The 26449-nt window shown below is 38.4% G+C and overlaps 3 protein-coding genes across 5 annotated transcripts; 1 reads left to right on the top strand and 2 right to left on the bottom strand.

The window, feature by feature from the left end:
• Positions 1-542: 542 nt before the first annotated feature.
• On the top strand, positions 543-2150 carry LOC116195790 (F-box/kelch-repeat protein At1g57790-like). Its single transcript, XM_031525138.1, has 2 exons — positions 543-637; positions 724-2150. The coding sequence occupies exons 1-2, from the start codon at positions 593-595 to the stop codon at positions 1906-1908; spliced, it is 1230 nt and encodes a 409-aa protein (XP_031380998.1). The 5' UTR covers positions 543-592; the 3' UTR covers positions 1909-2150.
• Positions 2151-3620: 1470 nt separating this feature from the next.
• On the bottom strand, positions 3621-19009 carry LOC116195791 (NADH dehydrogenase [ubiquinone] 1 beta subcomplex subunit 10-B-like). 2 transcript variants are annotated; one of them, XM_031525140.1, is made up of 4 exons: positions 18981-19009; positions 5823-6119; positions 5472-5524; positions 3621-3833 (listed from the first exon to the last, which is right to left on the bottom strand). In XM_031525140.1, the coding sequence occupies exons 2-3, from the start codon at positions 6109-6111 to the stop codon at positions 5493-5495; spliced, it is 321 nt and encodes a 106-aa protein (XP_031381000.1). In that variant the 5' UTR covers positions 6112-6119; positions 18981-19009; the 3' UTR covers positions 3621-3833; positions 5472-5492. The 2 variants fall into 2 exon arrangements, with proteins under 2 accessions (XP_031381000.1, XP_031380999.1); XM_031525139.1 differs by lacking the exon at positions 18981-19009 and having other exon boundaries at positions 5823-6152.
• Positions 19010-20334: 1325 nt separating this feature from the next.
• LOC116195789 (5'-nucleotidase domain-containing protein DDB_G0275467) lies at positions 20335-26129 on the bottom strand. 2 transcript variants are annotated; one of them, XM_031525136.1, is made up of 14 exons: positions 25985-26129; positions 25536-25569; positions 24922-25131; positions 24696-24832; positions 24473-24622; positions 23869-23970; positions 23538-23702; positions 23167-23277; positions 22688-22785; positions 22072-22195; positions 21869-21958; positions 21567-21611; positions 21033-21353; positions 20335-20634 (listed from the first exon to the last, which is right to left on the bottom strand). In XM_031525136.1, the coding sequence occupies exons 1-14, from the start codon at positions 26048-26050 to the stop codon at positions 20596-20598; spliced, it is 1692 nt and encodes a 563-aa protein (XP_031380996.1). In that variant the 5' UTR covers positions 26051-26129; the 3' UTR covers positions 20335-20595. The 2 variants fall into 2 exon arrangements, with proteins under 2 accessions (XP_031380996.1, XP_031380997.1); XM_031525137.1 differs by lacking the exon at positions 20335-20634 and adding an exon at positions 20691-20933 and having other exon boundaries at positions 25985-26125.
• Positions 26130-26449: the final 320 nt, after the last annotated feature.

Here is a 26449-nt window from a genome sequence, read left to right as displayed (position 1 = left end):
AAGTGGCTCTATTTCATTATATTCCATCCATATCACAATTCCATTCATTTAATATCCCTTTGGTGACATGTCTTAAGATTATTTCAGTATTTCACGAGTCCAATTTCAAAATGAAAATCGAATTATCTCACATATAATGCACCCAAAATTTCCAATAGTAATAATAATAAATAAATAAATAAATAAAAATTAGCATCTTCAGATACTTTCGATAAAAAAATAATAAAATTAAGAAAAATAGGAAAAGAAAAAAAATTGATAAATACCAAAAAAGCAAAGCACAAATGAATCATATGGAGATATGATAAGAATAACTCTTAAATCTCCATAATCTCCACAGTATATATATATATATATATATACGAAATACATTTATAATTTCACTGATTGTTTCTCTGAAATATAAAATTCCAAAGCCAAAGAGATATAATACTAATAGATGTCCCAAATCTTCTCGGATTAGATTCAAAAACTCACTCTCCCCAAACTTTATAAATCCGGCCGGTAACCAAAAATTAAAATAAAATAAAACAAAAGTAGATCAAACTGAAGGGAAGAGAGAGGCGAGATCAAAGGAAATTAAAGTAAGAGAATGATGAAGACTAGCAGAAGAATACCGAGTTTCCTCCCGATCAAAGTACGTACAATTATATACTTAAGTTATTCGTAAGTGCTTAACGTACACGTTTTTGTTGATCATTCGTATCATACAATTCTTGACAGGTTATCGGGTTAATGAAGAAAGCCATGAAGCGAGTAATGGGTAGCGATGACGAAGATCATCAACAAGTAGTGGGGGAACCGCGACCGTGGTCTGATCTCCCACCGGAGCTGATGGATTTGATATCAAGGTATCTGTCCATTGCGGATTTGGCCCGACTTCGTGCCGTATGCCGTTCATGGCAATCAGTGGGAAAGCGCAGGTTCAGATCACCATCTTTTGACATTAGTATGATATCATCAAGCCCGTCCCCAATTCTGATCACTACGGAGGACGACCGCTGCACTTTCTACGATCCAGTGCATCACTACGTCACACACAGCAAAGAAATCCCAGAATTAGTTGGCACCCTAATCCTTGGTTCAGGACATGGTTGGCTCGTCCTCACTCGGCAATCTGATCTTAATTCGGTATTTCTCTTCAACCTCGCCACGAATACTAGGATAGAACTTCCAAGATGCAAACCCCCTCCTTACCTTCAACATGTGTGGCTTTCTTCTGCTCCAAATTCCTCCGGCTGCTATATTATTGGCGTGAACGAACTCGCAGTAGGGTTATGGATCATAAAACGCGGTGACAAGGATTGGACTTACCATAATTGCCACAAGCCCAATTTCCTAGCATGTGCACCAGTCCGGTTTCAAGGCGAGCTTTATTGCATGGATTACAGAGGACGCATATTTGTAATCGATCCGAGCAACTTCGATGCGCGGTGGATGCTCCTAATCGAGCAGCCCCTACCCTTGGGGCGCTGGAAACGGATCCACTCCTTTGAGCAAGCTTTCCTAGTTGAGTGCGAGGGGGAGCTGTTGGCAATTTTCTTGAGTGACTACGATAATCAGCAAGTCTCCATATTTGGGCTGGTGGATCCAGAGAATGAGACCTGGCAAAAGATCGAGAGCTTGGAAGATAAGATGCTGTTTGTCAGTAATAAATCGTCCTTCATCATGAAGGCGACTGCCAGAGGGATAGCCAACAAGATGTACTTGCCAAAATTTACTTCGGCGGGTTATGGCGTTGTTTATGATATTGGGGTTGGCGCATACATCACCCTTCTTACAGATTGCGATGAAGTCGATCCTGCTAGAGGACGTTCCCGCTTTGTCAAGGAACTGAAACTTAGCTCGGCTTGGTGCCAAATCGACCCATCAACAACATGCGATGAAGTTTTGAGTTTGACTTGGTAGATGAAACTATATATACTGATTGTTCTTTTCAGTTTTTTATTTTATTTTTCATCCTTTTAAAAAAAAAAATTGATATGAAGACCATAGACCCCATTATGGTATGACTTTGCAAGTTATAGTCAAAATAGACATCCTTTGTCCAAACATCATTTAAGCAAAGGATTTATTAGAGCTAAAGGAGCTTTCTTTTTTCTTTTTTCTTTTTTCTCTGTGGATGGACTATCGAACTAAGACGAAAGAGGTTCGATTTGCATGTTTAATTAAGTTTGAGATCCACAATGCTCGTACGGGGCACAGCCGGTTGGAGGAGATGGCCCCTGCAGTTAATCGCCCAAAATTTTAGGGGTCATCTTCGTAGGGATCAACTTAAGAAAAAGGTGTGCATGCTCGGCTCATCGAGGGAATGGCTTTCCTATTGCTGGGAACCCGAGGGATTATTCGTTCTAGGTTCAGCTGTTCTTATTAGAGAAAGTCGATGGTCATATATAAGTTGTATTGTCATGTTTAATTTCATGCTACCATTCAGCATGCCCCGTTCAGGCCAGGTATTAATTTCTGAGCCTAATTCATCCGTACGGCCTTGCCTTCTTACTGTCCTCTTACTGGTCTCAGTCGTAGCCTTTGAAGGCCTTAGGTTTCTAGCATTCATTGCGTGGACTGTTCAAGGAGGCCCCAGTGTTCGTTAATCCATGATGCGTTGATCCAATTGTCATCAGGACCTCATGAACGGTGCATGCAATGAAATGCATCAGGCAATACTGATGTCCAGGGGTCTCGCTTGCTTCCTTTCCTCTACGCAATCGAGAATGTGATAAAAGTGGGACATCTGATGCAAAGATATAACTATAAAAACCGAACTAGGAGACACGCAGTCCATATGTCTGAGTTGAAACATCTATCATTTTTCCAAGGTTGGTGCACTTGTCAGCATGATTACCGCCACAAGAAAACTTGCTTCCCACAACTCACAGAGATAACTGCACCAATTACAAGCTTCCAACCAGAAAAGGAACCCCCAACCCTGTACGCAGGACTTTGCTAAATCCAACTACAAATAAAACCCAACACCAGTAGACAAGCCTTGGAAAAATCATCTTCTCGCTTGACTAAAAATGTTCCACGTGCAATGCCAACCAAATAGCCACGGCCATAAACATGACCTTTAAAATTCAAAAACGAAACACGGTATCCACCTACGAGAGACAGCGACTTATTGCCAGACATAGACATACTTGACTAGGTATACAAGCAACAATCCTTTCATGGGATGAAAACCTGTATATAAGGAAGCAGGAGAGGAGGACCACAAGCCTCCTTTCAGTCCAACATAAGAGGGCCGAAAGTGGACAGAGCAATGATATGCAATCCAATGTTATTCTGAGAGATGAGTTTCATATACATCTTTCGATGTTCATACCAGAACCTTTGCTAGCAAATAGACTAATTTACAAACTCCACATAGTCATAGACCAAAAGTTCATGCTAATTAGATTCCCCAGCAGGATCACCTTCCCATCAAGCTCTCTGGTTTAGCTATAGAGGTCTGATGAAAGATTTCAATATTCATGTAACAATATCTGATTCTTAGGCCGTATTTTGAGTGTAATTGCTAATAATTTTTACATAGAAGCATCTTCTTCAACATTCTCTTGACTTGACTAGAGAATATATGTAGAATAGTACCTGTGCTTGCTGATTTGATCATGAGCTGCTTGCCAAGAAGAAAGAACGAGGCAAAATGTATGGGAATTATTTAATTTGTGCAGTGCAAGTCCTAACAAGTGAAATTAGCAGATAATGTCAAAGCCAGCAACAAATTGCCTGTTCGCATTAAAAGATAATGAACGAGATACAGTCACACTGTCTCCAAAGATTCTCCAGCCCCACTTCCCTCATAAATTTCCCAAACCACAAGTGGTGGTGGCCTGCAAAACACAATTCAGCCTTATTATAGTTTAATTTTTACGCAAGCTAGATACATTCATCATGATAGCATAGAAAGCTTGTCTTCTTAGATTTTAGTTTAAGGAATATAGGCTGTATTCATAGCTAAAGAAGAATGAACTTTCTGCATCTCTTCCACAATAAACGAGAAAGCTTCAGAAGAAAGAGCTCAAACGCACGGTTGCAGGTAGGAAGAATCTGCCTCAAATAACCTAGTGAAGGCAGCAACCTCAAATGACAGTGTTCAAACAAATCCTGATGTACATACAGCTGGATAGATAACAGTGACTTGGTCATAGTAGATTTCAAAATAAGCTAAATGAAATTAAAATTTATAAACTCCCTTCAATGTGATAGTCACTTCTTTCCAAACATTAAAGAAACTACTTATATGTTTTCTTCTTTAATATTTTTTTTTCAAAGAAAAATAGCAAATGTAGCTTTTTTAAAAATGTTTTCCTAGACAACGAAGATGCATAAGCAATTCAAGACTAGTTTAGCACAAACTACAGGGCGTTTCAAGAATGCCTCCCATCTTCAGACAGCTTTCAAATTATTTTGCCCACTGGGCACCAGTTTTGGCTCATTGAAATTGTCTACCGGCGACCAGCAGATAGTGTGAAGCCACCAGTCACCAGCAAGAAAATGCTTTGCTGATCTTATAACAGTCAACATTCATTTCAATGAATATATTTTCCATCATAAAGTAATCTGAAATTGCTCCACCATTGTTGTAGCAAACCCTCCTTGTGCAAAATTTATGGAAATGAGATGTAAATCTACGAAAAACCAGTCTAAGATAGAAAACTAGGTCTATGACACGTGCTAACCAGAGCAAAAATCTCTCCAATGGCATCCAAATGCCAGGAAAGTAAACACTTCATCGGGGACGGAAACTATCAAAACAATTCATCAGTCGTTTGGTTTTTTTTCCAGGTCTCAACATTACAGGTAAAACCATCCAGTATGGCTCTCCCTTTACGTACAATGGTCACTACAGCGCTGCATCATGTAATCTAAAGTAATTTTTAGTAAGATGATCCCTGTGAACCTTAACTACTAGTGAAGACGCTAGCACACAAGGAAAAACGAACAACCCATCAAACCATCAGCACCATTAACCATATTTTACATGAATACCCTCAACTTCAAGGGATATAGTCTAGCCATCTCTATAACGAACAACAACTGTCAATTGAGAAAAGGACAAACTAACTTGAGTTTTCCGATGTTGCCAGCATCTTAAAAGTATTTTCCAACATCAAAACAAGCAATAAGTTTGAAACATCCACATAATCATGGCCAAGCAAAACATAAATACCTAAGCAATCCATGCCGAGCGGGTGACCGTGGCACCAAGATAGTGACCAATGACGACTACTACCACATACAAATTAACAATCTGCATAACTCACTCACATTCAAGTAGCCATTACAACTTATACTCATCCCATGCCTTAAAAAAAAAAAAAAACTCTCGCTGTCAATAACATATCTAATTTCGCCATGAAAGAAAGACCACCCAGCAACCAAAGAAAGCAACTAATCTGCTCCGCAAGAAACAGATAAATCCACAGTTGATACAACATATGAAAGGAATTATCCCCAAGATAACATACCTTCAGTGACTGCTGCAGGAGTTATTCAGACTCGACAGTCTCAGCCTTCGGACCTGAATTTATATCAGCAACCAAAACGTAAGACAAGACAAGCCAGCACCTTTCCCTCCAAATTTTAAGCACTTTCCATCACCATAGCAGCAATCGCAATGAATCGATACAGAATTGCGTCTAATTACTACTTCTCTAGTCACATACAGCAGAAATGCAATGCAGATACTATCGTGCCCGAAAAAAATTTCGAGTTCCATCAAGATCAAAATCAGAAACCACATTCCATCCACTATTGCCTTGGGAACCAACCAGAAAATTAAAGGAAGAAGTGTCCGAGCATGGGGAACGGAATTATACCGTGGAGGGAGGGGTGGCGGCCGTCCTTGCCCCAGCCGATGCCGCGGGTGGAATCGAGGTACTGGCGGACGAGGTGGCGGCACTTCTGGAGGTGGTTGACTCCCTCGATACGGTAGCACCACTTGAGCTTCTCTCGGAGGATCTTGGCCTTCTCGATGTCGATCCACTTCTCCCTCACCAGGTGCTCCCTCATCTCCAGCATCGCCACCGGGTCCTTGTACGGATTCGCCGCATCGAAGTCGTCCGGCGGCGATTCATCGAACTCCACGGTTCCCTTCCTCCTTCCCATCTCTCTCTCTCTCTCTCTCCCCTCCCCACTGAGCTGAGCTCTCTCCTATCTGAAGAGTGGACTACTTGCTGCTGAGCGTCCACTTTGGGCTCCAATGGGCCTACTTTTGGGCTTCATGGGCTGCAGCTGGGCTTTAATTTGGCCCACCTTTTTAGCCATGGCATGCGCGAGCACGATGAGCAAGAGCGATGTGCCTCGGACCCGGAATCACCAAGACAGACGGACTTTTCGAACTCAGCTGTGCTTGATGTCTCCTTGAATGTTACGAGCTTACCTTCATGTGATGTTTCAGACGGTATTACAGAGTTTCTCTATTGACTTGACAGTAAGAATTCCACACGGATTAATTAAAAAAAAACTAATTGATTTATAAGAGATTGAGTACCGTAATATATACGCTCGAACTTTTGAGCTGTAGACGAGCTCAATCACTCATTCGGCCCATTGGAATTTTACATTTTCAATTTCTGTTTCGCTTCAAGTGATATTCTCTCGAATTGCTAATCGATAGATAGATAGATTACTAGTACTCTAACTATTGGTAGATATAATAAGGTGACCATTCAGCATGAATATTGAATGACTTAGCTGCCGACTATAGAAGTACTCTTCATACTTATAGATGTTGAGGTGGACCCGACATGGCAAATCGGACCAATAAAACGGACGAATAATTTGAGCCCATATCCCTTTAAATATTTTTTTTATATTCTCTTTTGATTGTATTTTGAACTAAGACAAATATGTTCAATATGAGTACTTTTTACTCTGTTAAGCTTTCCTTTTATTTTTTCCCCTAATTACAAAAGACGCTCATTGATCAAGTACAAGTGACTAGAAATCTACCGTTTAAATAAATGAGCATAGATAATTCTACTGTCAAGAATCGAACATCATGAAACCTCATGTTTCATAGGCATAGGCGAGGGTGTCTACCTGCACTGACTCTCTTACCTCATTTACTCTATTATCTTAAGTTCACAAAAAAATCTTAAATTGTTCTATTGAAAGTGGTGTGGTGATGAAGAACTAATAAAATTGTTTCACTTAAAAATAAATATAATAATCATTCGAGCGATTAACACCATTGATGTTTTCTCAAGTAATGTAAAGATAGGATTTACCAAAGAACTTTTAAACATTCACAAACTTCATTTTCGAATTAAGGCCATGCACCTTGACAAAAGTTGGGTGGATTGAGCTTTTTATTATCGCATTTTATTTTATCCGTATTGTGAACTTTGATCCATAGGCTCATATTTGGTGTTTATTTATTATTACAGAATATATCTATATTACCAAAATTAGTGGGATATTTGTATCATATATTTATTATTAGCCTTATTAGTTATTCATATATTAGGCAATAGATATTAGATAATATTAGATTTCCTCTTTTACTTGTACACCAGCAGTATATGTACATGATCTGAATAATGAAAGCATTGAGCTTCTGAGCTTCCAATTCCATCATTTAACATGGTATCAGAGCAGTGTGGGGCTGGTTTCGGATTATACCTTGCATAAAGCCATTGTTGTTATATGAGTGTTGGCAGGAATGGAGAAGAATGAAGAATCGTCAAAGAATGGCAGCATTGTGGCTGTCGGGGTTGATCAATCATCTATTTACACAGTCAACCCGTCAGTTTATACCGGGGTAAGTTTAATCAACTGCAAGTTAAATGGCTCGAATTACCTGACATGGTCGAGAGCCATGAAAACGGCCTTGATCGCCAAGAACAAGGTTGGCATGGTGGATGGGTCAGTGCAAAAACCACCAGAAGGCGACCCTAATCGTGCACGATGGGACATGTGCAATGCGCTGGTGATATCGTGGATTTTCAACACACTGGATCCTGAGCTTCAGTCCAGTGTGGCCTGTGCTACGGTAGCACAAGACTTGTGGGAAGATTTGCGGGAAAGATACTCGCAAGGAAATGACACAAGAGTTTATCAGTTAAAGGCTAAGATAGGGAGTTTGAAATAGGAAGGGATGTCAGTTTCGAGATATTATTCTCGGCTGAAAACCCTTTGGGACGAGCTGGAAAATTACCTGGAGACACCGATGTGCTCGTGCTCGACGTTCAGGGTGTACACGGCACAGAAGGAACGGGAGAAGACCCATCAATTTTTTATGGGTCTAAGCTCGGAATTCAGCACGGTGAGGTCGAATATCCTTAGCCATGAGCCTGCCCACTCCCTCAATAAGGTGCTAGCGATGATCCTGCATGAAGAATGGCAAAATTTGGTGGCCTTATCGCACGAAAACACCGCACCGGATGGAGCGGCATTTCTGGGCAGAATAGGAGAAAAGAAATTGGAGATGCAGGGAGGCGGCAATTCGACTTACGGAGGACAGGGAGGAGGCAGAGGAGCAACGACCACGGCCAAGACTTGTTACCATTGCGGTCGGCCGAGCCATATCAAGAGCGCTTGTTGGCTGCTGCATGGCTATCCGACGAACTGGGAATCGAAGGGAGCGGCAGGAGGAGGAAAATTAGGGTTTTCGACTCAAGGGAGGAAGACAGGAGGAGCGGCAGGAGGAATGGGCGGGCAGAAGCGTGGGGCCGGTCTGGGCCCGAATCAGTTCGTTGGGCCGCAGGTCCATCAGGGGCAGAAACGCGGAGCAGGTCTGGGCCCAAATCAGTTCTCTGGGCTGCAGGCCCATCAGGCCCAATTAGGGCATTCACACCTGGGCTCGAATCAATTCGCTGGGCTGTCGGCCCACCAGTCTCAGATTGGTCAGCCCAGTAGCAGCGGTTTGAACAAGCTTTCTCGTCTTTCAGATTCGGCCTTCCAGAAGTTACTTGATTTTCTCGGGCCTGATGATGATAATGTGCAACCTCATACTGGTAAAAATTTTATTCCAGTGAATTTTGGGCATGATTGGATAATTGATAGTGGAGCCTCTAGACATATGACAGGATGTGCAGATTTATTTGTTGAATCGCGAATACTCACCAAGAGACCGAAGATCCATATACCGAATGGAGGAATTTCTGATGCTTCCAGGATTGGTCGCATACATATAGGCCCTCTCGTCCTCTCGAACGTTCTATTGGTTCCAGAATTTAATTACAATCTTATTTCTGCATCTCAACTGTCTAGAGACTTGGATTGTTGTGTAATATTTTACATCGATTATTGTCTTATACAGGACCGTATCACGAGGAGGACGATTGGAGTGGGTGAGCTTCAAGGGGGTGTGTATTATCTTCGGCGTGTGGGCATCAGGGAGCAGGCTAATCGGGTCATCAGTGATGAGACGGGTGATTTGTGGCACATGCGACTTGGACATCCATCACGACGAATCAAACTTACTGGTATCAATTTAGAATCAACTGCAGCTCCAAATAAGGAGTGTGATATTTGTCTTCGAGCAAAACAGACTCGGTCAAGTTTTGACTTAAGCTTGAATAAAGCTGCATTTCCATTTCAATTAATTCATTGTGATTTGTGGGGACCATATAAAGTGGCATCTATCTCTGGAGCTCGTTATTTTTTGACAATTGTGGATGATTATAATCGTGCAATTTGGTTGCATTTATTGCGGGAAAAATCAGAGACACAACGTCATCTAATTAATTTCTGCAAATTGGTGAAGAATCAGTTTGATCGCACTGTGAAAATAGTGCGAAGTGACAATGGGAAGGAGTTTATTTCGCGGGATTTGCAGAATTATTTTTCCATCGAAGGTATCATTCATCAAACATCTTGCACAGACACGCCTCAACAAAATGGACGTGTCGAGCGAAAGCATAGGCACATATTAAATGTTGCGCGTTCACTTCTTTTCCAAGCAGGACTACCGACCGAATTCTGGGGAGAATGTGTCACCACGGCGGCGCATCTGATTAATGTGACCCCCACATCACTTTTGGAAGGTAAGAGCCCATATGAAGTTCTGCTTGGAAGGCCACCGAATTATTCTAACTTAAGGATATTTGGATGCTTGTGCTATGCTCACGACAGACCGAGAGACAAGGATAAGTTCAAACCTCGTTCTCGTCGTTGCATGTTTGTCGGTTATCCATACGGCAAGAAGGGTTGGAGAGTTTATGACCTTGAGAAGAACGAGATATTCGTGACTCGAGATGTTCGATTTTGCGAAAGGGAGTTTCCTTTTTTACAGATGGCTAATGCGGGCAAGGAAGATACGGGTCGGATTAATTTCTTTATTGACGCTGAGAAAGATGGTCATCAGATAAGGAGTCAGGGGGAGTCGAGATTTAGGGTTTCAGCTGAAAGAGAAGGAGAAAATGGGCTTACGAACTCTTTAGGCCCAATCGGTAATGAGAAGGAAGAAAGTGATGAATTGGAACATGTCATTCTTGCAGATGGAATGAACGATGTACCATCGACAGAGGAAGTGGAGGTAGCGGAACCAACGTTGCGACGTTCTGATAGGGTTAAGTCTGTACCCAAGTATCTGAAAGATTTTAAAGTCCGTATTCACACTGCCTTACACACCCCCTCCTCAGCTCATCTACTTCATCGAAATCCTCAGGTATGGTTCATTCTCTTCAACAATATTTATCTTATTCTGGTGCATCTAATCGATATCTGGCATATGTGAGTGCTTTGGACTCGGAGGTAGAACCTACGTCCTATCAGGATGCAGCGGCTAATCCTCGATGGAGACAGCTATGGCAGAAGAAATCAAAGCACTAGAGTCCAATGGGACATGGACCGTCAAGGATTTACCTCCAGGGAAGCGACCAATTGCCTGCAAATGGGTGTACAAGATTAAACGTCGAGTCGATGGGAGTATAGAGAGATACAAGGCACGACTTGTTGCAAAAGGATTCACTCAGGTTGAAGGAGTGGATTTCAATGAGACTTTCACACCCATGGCAAAGTTGGTCACCGTCAGATATCTATTAGCTGTGGCAGTGGCAAAGGGATGGGAGATACATCAAATGGATGTCAACAATGCCTTTTTGCATGGAGATCTTGACGAAGAAGTTTATATGCGATTGCCACCTGGATATTCTTCTCGAGGGCAGGGAGTAGTTTGTCGACTCCGGAAATCACTCTATGGGTTGAAGCAGGCTTCGCGCAACTGGTACGCTAAACTTGCAGAGTCTATGCGGCATTATGGATTTCGGCAATCTGGAGCAGATCATTCACTCTTCGTATTTAATCGTGGTGATATTTTTCTTGCGGCCTTGGTATATGTCGATGACATTCTTGTAGTGGGCAATAATCATGAGCAGTGCACATGCTTCAAGCGGTACCTTGATAAGTGTTTTCGCATTAAGGATCTAGGACCAGTACGATATTTTCTCGGAATTGAAGTAAGCAGGATGGAATTTGGTCTTTTTCTCAATCAAAGGAAGTATGTGCTCGACATACTCACGGAGTGCGGGATGCTTGGCACACGACCATCTTCCTTTCCAATGGAGCAACATCATCAGCTTTCATCAGACTCGGGGGCTCCTATCAGTAATCCTAGCCAGTATAGACGGCTAGTTGGTCGTCTGATTTATCTAACGATTACGCGACCGGAACTTAGCTATCCCGTGCATATATTGTCTCAGTTTATGCAGGAGCCACGTCAGGAACACTGGGATGCCGCGATGCGAGTACTTCGGTATTTAAAACAGTCTCCAGGACAGGGAATTTTTCTACGGCCAAGGTCATTGGAACTTGAAGTCTATTGCGATTCGGATTGGGCTAGCTGTCCTATGACGCGTCGCTCAACCACGGGATATTTTATTACATTAGGAGGGTGTCCCATCTCCTGGAAGACCAAGAAGCAATCTACGGTGTCTCGCTCTTCAGCTGAAGCGGAATATCGAGCCATGGCAGGAGCAGTCAGTGAAGTCCTATGGCTCCGAAGTTTGCTTCGTTCCCTTGGGATAGATTATGGTGAACCTACTCGGTTGTTCTGTGACAATCAAGCTGCTCTACATATTGCAGCTAACCCGGTGTTTCATGAGCGGACGAAACATATAGAGATAGATTGCCACTTTGTTCGTGAACACATTCGATCTCGTGTAATTAAGACTTCACATGTTCCGACAAGGCTGCAACTTGCAGATATCTTTACGAAGGCTTTAGGGCGAGATCGATTTCGCTTTCTCTTGGGCAAGTTGGGCATTCATGATCCTCATGCTCCAACTTGAGGGGGAGTATTACAGAATATATCTATATTACTAAGATTAGCGGGATATTTGTATCATTTATTTATTATTAGCCTTATTAGTTATTCATATATTAGGCAATAGATATTAGATAATATTAGATTTCCTCTTTTACTTGTACACCAGCAATATATGTACATGATCTGAATAATGAAAGCATTGAGCTTCTGAGCTTCCAATTCCATCATTTAACATTTATATGGCTCATATTTAACTATGACATCTTGCTTTTCATTAAATTTTCTCTTTTTTTATAATTTCTTTAAGTATTTTAAATTTAACAAAAAATGTAGCATATAATTCAGTCAACCCATCGAGACAAATGATCCAATCATTATTGTTTGATCAATGCCCCCGTGACCTCTTTATTTTTTTTTTAATTCTTATTTTAAAATTTTCACATTTTCAACCTCTTTGTTTATATATTAAATTCAACCCAATCAAGATGGTCAGTAATCTGATTGACCCGTCAAGATAAACAATCTAGTTACTTTGGTCTGATGAATTATTCCAAGAAAAATATTTTCCGTAACATTTATCTAAAAAAATCAAAGAAAATTAATATCATAAATGCCATATATTCATATAAGGATATACGTAAATTTTTCTTTTCAAAATTTCGGTTGCCAATGGGAAATCTTCTCTCACTTTTGGAATTTATTCATGGACCTATAAAAACTGCAAACACATTACCTTAAAATCTTATCGTCAATAATATGACATAATAATTTCTTGATATTACATACATCAGACAAAAATTTTGAGGCTATTGATGACAATTTACAATAGTAAAGTATTAAAAAGATGAGATAGTTAATGCAGAGGAATTATCTAGAATTATATGTTATATATATAAATATAGAGGCAATTTTATATGTAATACAAATAGAATTGGTATAACATATATCTATAGAATAAAAATTGATATTTTCAACTTTATAAAATTAGTTACACCTAATAACATATATATATATTCATAACTCTCTCCTCATGTAGAAACTATTTAATCACTATTTAAAATTTTGTATAAACTTATATCTCTTATACTTACCTTATAATATTATTTAATTAAGTTTTTGTCCTCCACATTTCTATGTTTATGAAACTAAGACAGTTTCGAAAATATAGCGTTTTATCTATTTTGAAGTAAGTCACGCTATGTTAATTTGTTAATGTTTTATTTTCCAATACTACTCAATACTCATTCATTCATTTAAAAATATTGTTGACTGAAAAATATATTGGAGATCCGCGGCATCCTCAAGCACTTGTCCTATTAATATATATTATTTTGCAGTAATTACATACAAATGTTACTCTTGGAGGAGTTGACAATCCATCCTTTGCAAGGATAGCTCCCCTTCAGCGACGTCATAACCCATATTATAGTACTGTTGGGCGTACATGTCAATGGTTGAATAGGACTCTAAACTCTGTTGGAAAGTCATGCAGAATCTTGTCTGATCGTATTGATAAAACATAGCGTCCGTCGGCGGAATGGACGGTCAGAGTCTGAAAGCCTCCTGTCTCCCCTTGAAAGCACAATCTATTTACGATGCTATCCAAACTACTCGGTAAAGGCATCATTTCCTCGACCGCATCCATTACCACCCCATATGCATCTTCGATTAATGATGTGAGTGGTGATCCAGAGTCTAAAATTTCTCCCTCCGCTTGTTCATCGAAGCTTCTCTTTGTGAATCTAAATGTACTTGGAGAGATACGCTACAAGAAAGTAAGGTTTTACCTATCAATAGTCACAAAAATGTGAAAATATGGTCATTGTATGTATCATTGACCAAAACTAATTTTGTCACTAGCCGGTCACTAAAAGAACCTTGTGGCTAAATGTATTTGTGACCAAACTAGAATAACTATCACTGAAAGAAGAGATCTTCGGTGGCGAAATGAGAATGGCTTAGGCGCCAAAAACCTTACAATCACTAAAACTTCATATAAGTGAAAATTGTGACCGATCATGAGCACCTTAGGGTGTGTTTGGATTTTAAAATTTTTTTAACTCAATTCCACTTATCTTCAATTCAACAACACAATTATTACTTAATCATTATTTTATCTCAACTATTCATTACTTTTTCACACTTTTTTTTTATAATTCAACAACACAATCATTACTTAATTATTACTTTATCTCAACTATTTATTACTTTTTCACACTTTTTCTCATAATTCAACAATACAATCATTACAAACTAATTAAAACCAAAACTTAACTCAATTCAACTCTAAATCCAAACACATTCTTAATGACCGGCTTGGGAAGTCATGATTAACTTCTTTTGTCGTAAAGAATTTTGGTGTTTATGGGAGAACGAAATAAGCAATGCATTACTTGAACGAAATTTTGGATCGTATTCTATAGCCTCAAGAACTGACAGGCTTGTATGCAAATAATATTGATAACATTTAAGAGTATAAAGGAAATTATTTCAATATCTTGATTAATTACATGGAAATTCAATAAGTATATTGAATCTTCCAATACAAAGAAAAAAGAAAAGAAACACTAAGAATGCTTATTTACACCAGAATTTAAAAAGCATACATAATAACTACAAAAAGATCCAGTAACAAGAGATGTCAAAAAATATGAATAACATTTCCTGTGCATATTGCCCCATCCTCGTCATGCGTATGTTCAGCATTACAAAATAAATTATTAGAAACAAAAATGGCGTTGTATATAAAAGTATCTCTCTAACAATGATAGTTTTATTGGTGGGGAAGGTTCTCATATACACGAGTTTAGAAGGAATACTTGAATACAAATACATGCATGAATGATTATATCATGCTTCTAGAAACTAGTAAATAAAGGTATAAAAAAATAAAATAAAATATTGTTGTGTTATAGATGTTCACTTACGAAAAAACACATCAATTGAAAGTTTCCCAAGACCTGTAGACCTATTATTTATTGCTTGATCCATTTGCTAGAATCATAAAAAATTATGAGTAGAATATTTTTACCTTCGAGGCTTGCCATTGCTTTCTCAACTATACGGTAGAATTTCTACTCCTATATCAAGGGAAAAAATTCCTTAAATTGAATTGTGATATACATAATGCCGAAAGCAAGTGCCCAAAGGAAATGACCTCTTAACTCACTAATTAATTACATATCTGCAACAGACCCCAACTGCTAGCATTCAAATGTATATATATCTAAGAAAAACTATAGATGCATTACATAGAATATTCCAAACGAATAACACATCTGAAATAGGATACGCGTATAATTAAATACCAGTAAGGAGGGCACGTATTCTTGCTCAAACCCATTTCTAATCGCTCATTATTGAATGAGCGTAAGCTGCCAATCGGAAAGAATTTGAGTGTTCAACTAGATAACTGCATATAATCATAAAATAAATAGGGGAAGAAGTGTAGGGTTATATTTCCCTTGTAAAATGGTATTAAGTTTTGAACATGTAGATTCTGATTTTAGGAAAGATTTCTTAAAGATCTCTCCTCATTATTATTATTATTATTATTTAAAAAATATTGATTTTTGCAGTTAGTTTTGGATATGTAGATTTGATTAACATATTCTTTTTCCAAATTAATAGATAGCGTATTTACTTACTTATAATATAAGTAGAACAAAAAATAGAGTGAATTGGAATTTTCTAATATAGGTCAAATTGATTCAATTTTTACTAGCCTAATATTATCATAGATTAAGTTATCACAAATCACACCAGCTAGTTATATAGTTTAATAAGTCAACTTATTTACTATAAATATAGGTCGCGAACCTAGCCCCAAGGAGATTGGAGTTAAAGAGGAGCACAAATATCAACCCGTTCACCGGTTCGAATTCCCTTGGGATCATCGAAATGCATTTGGCATATTTACACACTTAGTGCATCGCCGATGATACATGGAGCCCCGGGGATTAGTCGGGTGAAACCTGAATAACCCGAGTTAGCATAAAAAGGGAAAAAAGTTACAAACCTGAGGTGAATGTGTCCCTCTTAGTGGTGATGAATACAAAATAATAATCTCCGTTGTCTTTAGTGACCGATGTCGATCTTGTCACTAAAATAATGTTTGGCGCCACATTTTATGAGATTTAGTAACAACTTTTGGGTGACTATTGCATGTTTAGCCACAAACAATGTCTAAGTAGTGACTATTTTAAACTTGTCACTAAGTCTTGTGACATTAGTGACTGTTTTCCAATTTAATCACTAAATATAAGACATTTAATGACTAACTACGCTATAGTCATCTATAAGCCATCACTAAGAACATGTTTTCTTGTAGTGATATCAAGCATGACTCCTCCAAGACTTATGCCATGAAAAGTTACATAGTATAACCAACCATCGAAATGTAATTTAGTGGAGTCACCTTGTAGTATAGCCGTATCTCCTAAGACTAATTGGTTGTACTCATAATGGGGGTCTGCTATTTTGTCTACACGACACGAAAACTTACCAAATGGTCCAGCTAGAGATCAGTGATGGTATCTCAACCCAAAAACCCTGGTCATTACCTTGTCCGGAGAATCAGCATTAGCATGGTTGCACGCAAACACTACATCCGGGACTCTACCTATTCCTCCATCATCAGTTTGAAAGCTAAATATCTTTGTTGCAAGGTATCCCATCGAGTATGACCCAGAAGGATATCCAATACTGTATAAGCACTTGTTCAAGTCACATATGATATGCCTTCTGCAAGATTGCATGGCTGAGATTACATGACAAATGCTTATAAGTTGTGGACACCATAGTGTTGTACATCTGATTGTGAGTAACAACACAATCATCGCAAGGAACACACTGAATCCACAAGAGATGGCCGGCAGTATCCATCATTGCATACTGTGGATCGGATTGATTGGCAACAAGAAATTGGACGAGTAACAAGTGAAAGTAGTCGCTTGGGTGCAAACTAGCTTCGATGTCAGCAGGATGTGGCCTCTCCAGATCTCTCGGTGTGCTCTTAATATTGGCATGTAGGTGTGTTGCGTTATCGAGTTTCTCCAAGGATGATCGACACAATTAAAGACACAACCCTCCGTACTTTTGTGACATGGGGAGTTTATAGAGTCACGGGGGATTAGTTTGGTGAAGATGGATTTTGGACTTTGAATGCTTATGGAGATTATAGACAGGAAGTGGAAGCACAAAGTCAGCAAAGTGAGGGATAAAAACGAAGATGCCATATGATCTCTTTACTTATGATTCAAGACGAGATTTAGAAACGAGAAAGGGACAAAGATTGAAACTGGATTTTCATGGAGCTCTTATAGATGTATATCTAAATAAGTAGGTTGGGAATTTTTGATAGGAGGTGGAATGGTATTTAGTGTGCTATTGGCTAAATATTGCTGATCAAAGAGCAGTAGGTTAAGGGTTATGAGGTTCATGTCAATATTGTTGATTTTTTTTTAACAAGTATGTTAATACTGCTGATCAACTCAACTACATGGTAACTAAACCAATACTTCAACAAAGAGCGAAAATTGAATGTATTAAACCTTAAGTTGAACATCTGGAAACCAACTTTCTACAAATTTGGATTAGCTACAATCCTCATAGTGATATAGGATCTTTCCTATTCATTGTGTTACACTTGGATAGTAACACGGTAATTTGTACTTCAGAACCAAGGAAGAAGTGTCGCGTTTTGCAGTGGGAGAAATGAATTATATTCTCGATCATTATTACCATAATTATTTAAATATCATTTGATAGGATTACATGTATTTTCAAAAGTATTTATTACATGAATGAAACTATGTATCTTTCCTTTTCTAATCGCAGTGCAGTATATAATTACAATCTCACGGTACATACTTATTTGTCTAAATCATATGGCACAAATATAATATACAACATATATATTAGGTATATTATTTTTATATTTGTAACTTTCTAAGATCAATTGGTTGAAAACTATTAAGGGTCATATGATATTGGTGACAATTTCAATTATCAACTGCATGTTACAAAGCCAATACTTCAACAAGGGAGAAATAAGAAGTAAACCTTATCTTGAACTTCTAGAAACCAACTTTTGCGAAGTTGGATTATCCCACTCTCACGAAATCCTTATGTTTGTACAACAACGGCTTTTCGCAAAAGAGTATTGAACTCACAAAATTCTTCCATTCATGCCCCTTAGTTCGTGATCTCTTCAAGTCTCCCTATTACTATAAAGTTAAACCTTTTTCTTTAAAAAAAAATTCATAATTTTCGTAATATATTTAAAATTTTATTATATGTTCCCGAAGATACTTTTACAATTTATTTTGAGAAACTAATTAAGTGATTTTATACTTAATGATTGAGTACTTTAGACCTTCATCTCCCATCTTTCTCTATTTCTTCAATTCACTTCCCCTTATAACTAATATGTAACTAACTTTTAAGCACTTATTTAATTAAGCATTTGTTTACAACAATTTAGTATTCTAATCTTTAAGTCCACTTGGGTTTGACTAAATTTTTCGTTTGCGCCTATCGTAGTATTAGTGCTAAGTTTTTTTAGTGTGAATACTGGTATCCGGAGATTGTTTTCAAAAATCATGCATATTTCAATTCCCTTCAAATACACTGATCTTATGAGCTTAAACTTAATCAAATAACACCTAATGCACACAAATCAATCAATAAATCTATAAATAGTCCTAATCTCACGAGGTTCGATCACTGATGTTACAAGTTCTCTGGGAACGACACCCTCCTCCTCTCTCTCTCTCTCTCTCTCTCAAGACTTGCCGGGACAATCATAAAGCGGAATGTCCCATCACGAGGTTCATTATAGTATTAACAGTTGCGAGCATCTTGTAGAAAATAACGGCTATGGCACCATAAGCTGGCAGTCCTAAAACTTGTACTTGGTTAATCTTGATCTCCCCGGAGTGCAGGCGGCAGCACGACTTGATTGGATTTATGATTGGACGTGCTCTTGCGAAAAACCGACCGATCTCTAAGCCCATGTCCCTGAGATCTTGTGCCTCTCGTTCAGTGTCTATCGACTTCAAATACCGGCTGCCTCACTTGGGCAATGGTAGCCGGACTTCCAGTGCCCCCGATTTTCCCCTTTCTTTCTCGAAAAGAGAGCGGCACTAGTGGCCCGACGCCGGCCACCACCACTCAAATCGAGGTCGAGTGTGCCTAGAGCTTAAAAGCAACCTTGATTGGGGCCTAGCAACCTCAACTGGGGTGGTGGGTGGCCCATCTGTTCTCGAAAAAACTGGGGGTAGTGGAGGCCCGACGACAGCCATCATCACCTAGGTGAGGTCGCCCGGCGACCTCGCTGGGGAGGTGGTGGCCTGCACCTGAGCCCCGCTGCCCCTCTCAGCTTCCTTCGCAGGTTAGGGTTGACGTAAGTTGATGCTGCTGGCATTTTCTGAAAATTTGAAGAGAAGGCAACGGGATTTTTATCTTTTCATAAATTTTCTAATCCTTAGCCGTTCTCAACCCAGCCTCCGGGCCGGATTTGGGCCTTAAGAACTAATTATGTCCAATCCTCTCAGAATTCTATCCTAAATGCCACCAAACACCAGATAAAGATTTGAAAAATCCTAACCGATCGACCAAACGGGCCATTGGTTTATAGGCGAACGCATGTGTCACTGCAATAACCTTATTTCCTCATTAACTTTGTTAACGTAAATTCACGAAATAATCCTAAATGAATCTATTTCAAAGTAATGTGATGATGAAAAGCTAATAAGATTGTTTCACTTAACAATAAGTATAACAATTTTCCGAATGAGTAACACTCATTCCTTAATCTATTGCTATTTAATTGGTGTTTTCTCAGCTAAAATTTACCAAAGAATTTTTCCACCTCCACGAACTTCAATTTCGAATTAAGCCATGCAACCTTGATAAAAGTTGGCTTGATTGAGCTTTACTTTTTCACATTTTATATTATCCATAGTTGTGAATTTTGAGACAGGCTCATATTTGGCGTGTTAAGATGTGTGTGTATGTATATAAGTCGGAAGAAATGACCTGGCTGTTTATCGGCCAAAATTGAGTTAATAATTCCCAGAACAAATCTTAAAATTTCAAATTTAAGGGGCATTTCGTAGAGTATCGTTGAGTTAATATTCTCCCAATGCCAGATGCAATTGTCACCCATGTCCCAATTTTACTAGATTACAATTTTATATAGAGTGTAAGTTAGCCGAGCCAAGTCAGTAGTTACCAAGACTTGATTCAGCAAGATTTATGTCGATATAATCAAGATCGACCAAGCTCAGCACCTTAATGAGCACAGGTGTGCATGCTCGGCTTGTTAAGCTCGACACTTGAGCCTTGGTTAATAGGAGTTCCGATTCCCAGCTTGATTAACAAACTGGTAAACCCCAGACCGCCCTGATCCCATTCTGCAAAGGAACATAACAGTTTGAATGTTGTCTCAATTAAAGGGCAAGGAGATACATCTAGGAAAAAAAAACAATAACCATAACAATAATAATAATGTGTCCACATTTCCTTTGCGATTATTCCTCCTCGACTATTAAAGACTGAGAAACATTCGGCGCTCACGGTACAATTATTTTGCGGCATCCAATGCATAGCTGAATAAAAGATGCTACTCATAAAAAATAAAGAACAAAGAGTGCCACAAACAGCTGGCTGGTCACTAAAATCTTCAATACTCTTTGAAAAGGCTAGCTGGAACCTGTGAATCATGTCAAATCCAGGACCAAAATTAACCAGAAAGCAAATGCCAAGTAAGCCTCAAAATGATTCCAAGGCAGAAGGCCTTTCTTGCACGTACCTTGAGATGATGTGGCATGATCTTGATATCATAGGGGGCGTGAAGCCAAGCTTCGGGTAGGTAAAGCAGGAAGTTCTCGGGCTTACTCGTGTAAACATCTGCATACTGATGTATGTGATAAGAAAATGCAGACTCCTGACCCGTATCAGTTACAAAGGTGGCCCCAAATGAGCCATTAAACATGTTCTTCATTATACCGCGAGCCTGCCTCCTCTCATCATTCAGCTCATCCATAAGAGTTTTGTATGCTGCCCTGTTTTGACTAGTGGCAACGGTTGAGTGGAGTCTCCCAAGCAGTTCCTGTATAATGTGAAACTTTGCCTGCACCACCAACATGCGAGAAGAAAGATCATGGAGGTTGAAAATTAAAGTTTTAAGGTAGCGTCTAGTATCAAGTAATGAAAACTGCAATAAATTTTTAGTTTCTTTATTTGCACGATAAGAAAATGGGACTATTTTGAAATGGCAAATGTGCAAAATATACATTTTTAGATCGCAAAAACCTATTCCAAAAATATTACAAAACTGACATACCTGTTCGAAACGGTAACTATCCCCGTTCTGGGTTCGTATTTCATTCTGCATTCGAAGTGAACTTAATAAGAAAAAAGATAGAAGCTCAATATTACTAAACAAGATATTCTGAACAGATAGGGGTCAAGATGGAATAAGAAAAATTCCGTCGAGCACAGTGGCCCATTTCTTCGTGAAACACAGTTGAAGTCTACTATTGATCTTCTGATATACTGATCTTTTTGAAAACGAATGAGAGTTTGCTCTCTATCAGATGTTGGTGGAAGGATCATGAGAAGAGCTTAGAAAATCCAACAATAGACCTCTAGTTCATGTATGATGGCAGCAGTTCGCCAACCCGCCTTTGAAGGCCCTCTCAAGTCACTAAATAGATGATCCCCAAAGTATATCACCTACAACAAGAAAATAGTCATTAAACTTCAACAAGATTAAAAATAAAGATATATTCTTTTTCAAGTTTGCCATTCCAAATTGACAAAGCAAGTAAAAAGTATGTCGTACATACCTCAGGGCCATGCCACTTAGTGATCTGGAGAAACGATTTTAGGCAACCATGGTAATAGATCTTCTCCGGAAGAAAAGTATCCACCTTCGTGAAAGCTAAAGTGTCCTTCTCAAAGTCATAGCAGCTAAATGAAAATTCCGATCATAACAGAGGAGAAGTCAAAAAGAAAATAGTAATACCGACAGGGGAACAAAAAATGGAAAAAGAGATCTTAATCATTTTGTTGTATAGAAAGAAAGCAAAATTCACTGGATATATACAATGGATAAATACGACAGGCCTTGGAAGTAATTAACATTTTGTATGGTCAATACATCCAAAACATGACATAAAGTAAGGAAAGCACTTGTCTCTTATCCAAACCCGTTTCCTATCTGGACAAGTTTCCCGCAAAACTAGTTTTCTCCTTTTCTAATTTCAACATTTCCTCCTTTTTATAGTGAGACCAAAAACTTTCCTCAGTGAAGAAGTCTTTTCTCTTATTCTTCGTAAAACTAACGGTATACCAATCACAGTTCAATTACCATCATAAGCAGTAGCACTGGATCCTTCAACACTTTTATCCACAAGAAGAAAAGAAAGAGAAAACAACAGTGGCAAGAAGAAAGAAACAAACCGAAATGGATGCTCTGATGTGTAAAAGTCAGGCTTATTGGCTTTAGCAATCACAACATCGAAAAGTTCCCTCCACGAGTCACTAGAACCCATGTATTCCTGATCAATAATATAATCATCCTGATCACATTCTAGTTAACCTCTTCAAAGAAGACTTAAAGATGTCATGGATCCGAGGGAGAAAACGATTAAAATATTTCACACAAGACGCTTCCTAGTTCCTGATCGCCTTAATTATAAGGAAATAGTAAAGAGTGAGTTAGAGAAAAAATGTAAATAGATTTCATGTTCATAGTTAATGGATAGAATACAAAAGTGACAACAAATGCTAGAAACATTTATGAGCTTTCCAGTCCCATCAAAACTAAATTCACCTATAATCACACATATGAAATGAAGGATACAAACTGAATGTAAGTTGATCTGGGAACAGTTACGATATATGAATGTAATGCTGTCATCCAATATATTTTCTATTACCTCCAGCATAAAGCGCATTCCGCCATCCACGAAATAATAAGGAGAATTGGTCAACAAGAAAAGCTTCTTCCCTTTCTCCTTCAACATCTTAAGAAAGAACAGCATTTGTTCCTGTTGTGTAATAGATATCAAAGGAGAGCTAGATACAAAAAATAAAACATTAATAGATAATAAGAAGCATTTCTTCTAGAAAAACCTTTCACGCATGGAGGGAAGAAAAAAGCAAAAATAAATAAATAATGAAGCCTCATGTGATGAGCAGAAACTCATAGAATTAGGATCCAACCAAGTACCAATAGATGTCATAAGGAGCAGAAACCAAGAAAGAAGAAGTTTCAAGATTTCAGGTTACAGATATTTAAGGAACCTACATTTTTCACAATGTATCTATGAGGATCCAGCAGAATCTTTTGGTGGACCACTCCGCTAATATGAACATGCTGAATTGCTTTCCTCACGTCTTGGTAGATATAGGAAGCATCAAAATCTAGCTTAGCATCAACAAAAAATTGCACCATATCTGCAATAAGACAGGCCTAAGAGAACCAGAACATGAATTGAATTATGTTAGTGTTATAAAGAAAGACAAAAAATTTGGATAATCATGAGACTTGGATATTTTGGAAAATCTTGAGACTTGGATATTTTGGAAAATCAGAAGATACTGTTACAAATAGTAGAAATACAACTTAGATAACTAACCTCGCTAAAGCAAAAGAAATCCATTAGACCAACAAGAACGCGTGCTTGATCACGGCCAATGTGCCGAGTTCCATATATTTCATTAATTTCCTCAACAGAAAGCTGAATTTTACGATAGGAGAAACTTAATGAGGAGTGATATAGTAAAATACAAGGCAGTTAATAAACACAACTTTTTTCCATTAAGGCAGTATTAGTATCCCAATTCTTTTAAGGATAAGATTAGATACTAATGATAACATCAGCATTCCTTGAGATTTCTTAGAGACCTAAAATAGAAGAAAGAAATATAAAAGTGTCCACAACCTTGGTTGGTTCTCATTTCATCTCTTTAAAAGATATCATATCATATTATCACTCCCAAAAAACTAGCCATTGTTATCCCAAGCATGAACCTTTTCTAACTAATGGCCTGCAGATAAAAATCCTTCACTTAAAGATACAGTAACTAGAGAACAGCATTTGAGGGTTCATGCGCACTAGATTTGTGATGATTATTGTGGTATAGAAAGAACAATACTCATAATCAGGACAAACATAAACTCTGAAACCCATTAAATCTCAAATTAGAAAAGTAAATAGCGTAACTTAAAAGGAAAATTGCCTTTCGCCGTCCATAGAAGCAACCATCAAGCTCAATTGACCCAAAGAAATCTAACTTCAGGAGACACCCTCTCCGCTTGTCATAGTAGAGCCCTCTAATTGGGAAAGTTGGATCATATTTGAAGTTCATGCAAACCTCTGGGTACCTAAACTGAAAGAATCATAGTAAGTGAAGATTCATAAAAATAAACTCCATAGAGTTAGAAGAATCCATGCTTACTCACCTCGTTGACCATGTACTCCTTCGCAAGATCATATATCAAACTCTGTAAATTTGCAGCATAATGCGCCAAAGTATAATCATAGTCAAACCCATAAACCTGGATGTGGTCCAATCTGATATTCCTATTCACATAAATACCTATTAAATGGTTTACAGCAGCAATCAGCGCAAATGATCCAGCACAAATAAATAACCTCAAATGCAATCAATTGGCTTCAAATTCAAACCTTGCGGGTTCATTTTAGGCATCCTTTTAAGTGCATCGGGAATCTTGAGGAAACACTGCTTGGCAGCATCAAATTCTCGTCGGATTTTTTCAATCTCGTCATCTGGCACAGAACTGTCATCCTCCAGTCTCCTGACTTCCTCCTTCAAAGCTGAAATCTTCTGTTCAGGCGATGAAACTGAACTGAATCCCCGGAAAGCTCCTCCAAGACCTGGAATCGCAACCATCCAACTCTATTACATCATTTGGCTCATATTGAACTATATATTCTTTTCTTGGCACAAAAATTCGCACTGGAAAGTTCACAAATTTCCTTGTTTCGTACTAAATAATAAATTCAAGAAGAAATCTTCCTCTTTTCCAATGTTTTACCTAACAATACATTCTTTTAAGAGAAGGGAGGACCCGAAATATAAAAATAGCGCCTTTTCAACGGCAAAGATTTTTTCCTATAAAACAGAAGACCTGTACATGACACTGAATTCTGGAAGACAAAAGTTTTACAGCATAAAACGTGACAAAGCCAGCTGCAGAGGACTCATATTCATACTCCAAAGCAAAGCATTTTCCAAAACGAAAACAGCAATCTGAAAACTAAGGAGTACATGGAAATACCTTCTCGAACACTGAAAGGTGAAAACTTTGCCCTCTGCACATGAACATAGTTCACTGTCAGACTTATCAAGTACATATACACATATACAGACTCACATACAGAAGGACAACTATATAGATGAATGCTTGTATATTCTATCTTTTATGCAACTATAAGCAAATCCGACCACTCATTGTAAGTACAACAGCGAAATGACGTCTGCCCATTTCATTGTCTGCAACAGGTGCAAGTGCAACGGGCTGAAAACTCCCTCAAATCCCTCTTTGACTCCATAAACTCGATGTTTACAACATGAAAAGATGGAAAATTTATACTCTCTGGATGGTTATTCTCCGGTAAGAGTTTCCCCTGTTCCAATTCATCGACCCCCACATTAACCAAAAACACACCAGAAGGCTAGCTAGCATTCGATTATTGACATAAATGGGTGAGCAAGAGACTGAGCTACCTGCTTAGAGGAGCAGAGAGGAAGAAGCCTCCTGAAGAAGGTGAAGGAGGAGGAGGAGGAAGCCATGGGAGACGCAGCTCAAGCTTTCACTTTCAGCATTCAGAAAAATATTCACCTTTTTAGGGGGTTTTTCTGTTTGTTTTGCCCTATATTCAGAATTACCCCCGGAATTTTAAATTCAATTTTTGCATTATAAATTATTTCATGAGAGTCTGCGCTAACCCCCAGATTTCACCAAACCCCATTGGTCAATTATCATAAATCCCTTTATTTTATTTTTTTCCTATTCTTAAATAAATAATTAGTAAGTATTATAATGAATAATTATATATATATATATATGTATATATATTACTTATCAAAAAAATATTCATGTATATATAATTATAATTGGCAATAAAAGGTCTTGCAAGTTGGATTTGGGAGGAAAAAGAGAGAGTGAGGAAAAAGAGATGGAGAGAATAA

Source organism: Punica granatum, chromosome 2, assembly GCF_007655135.1.
Source record: "Punica granatum isolate Tunisia-2019 chromosome 2, ASM765513v2, whole genome shotgun sequence".
Taxonomy (NCBI): Eukaryota; Viridiplantae; Streptophyta; class Magnoliopsida; order Myrtales; family Lythraceae; genus Punica; species Punica granatum.
Note: the sequence above shows the minus strand (reverse complement) of the source record. Positions and strands in the feature narration are given on the sequence as shown.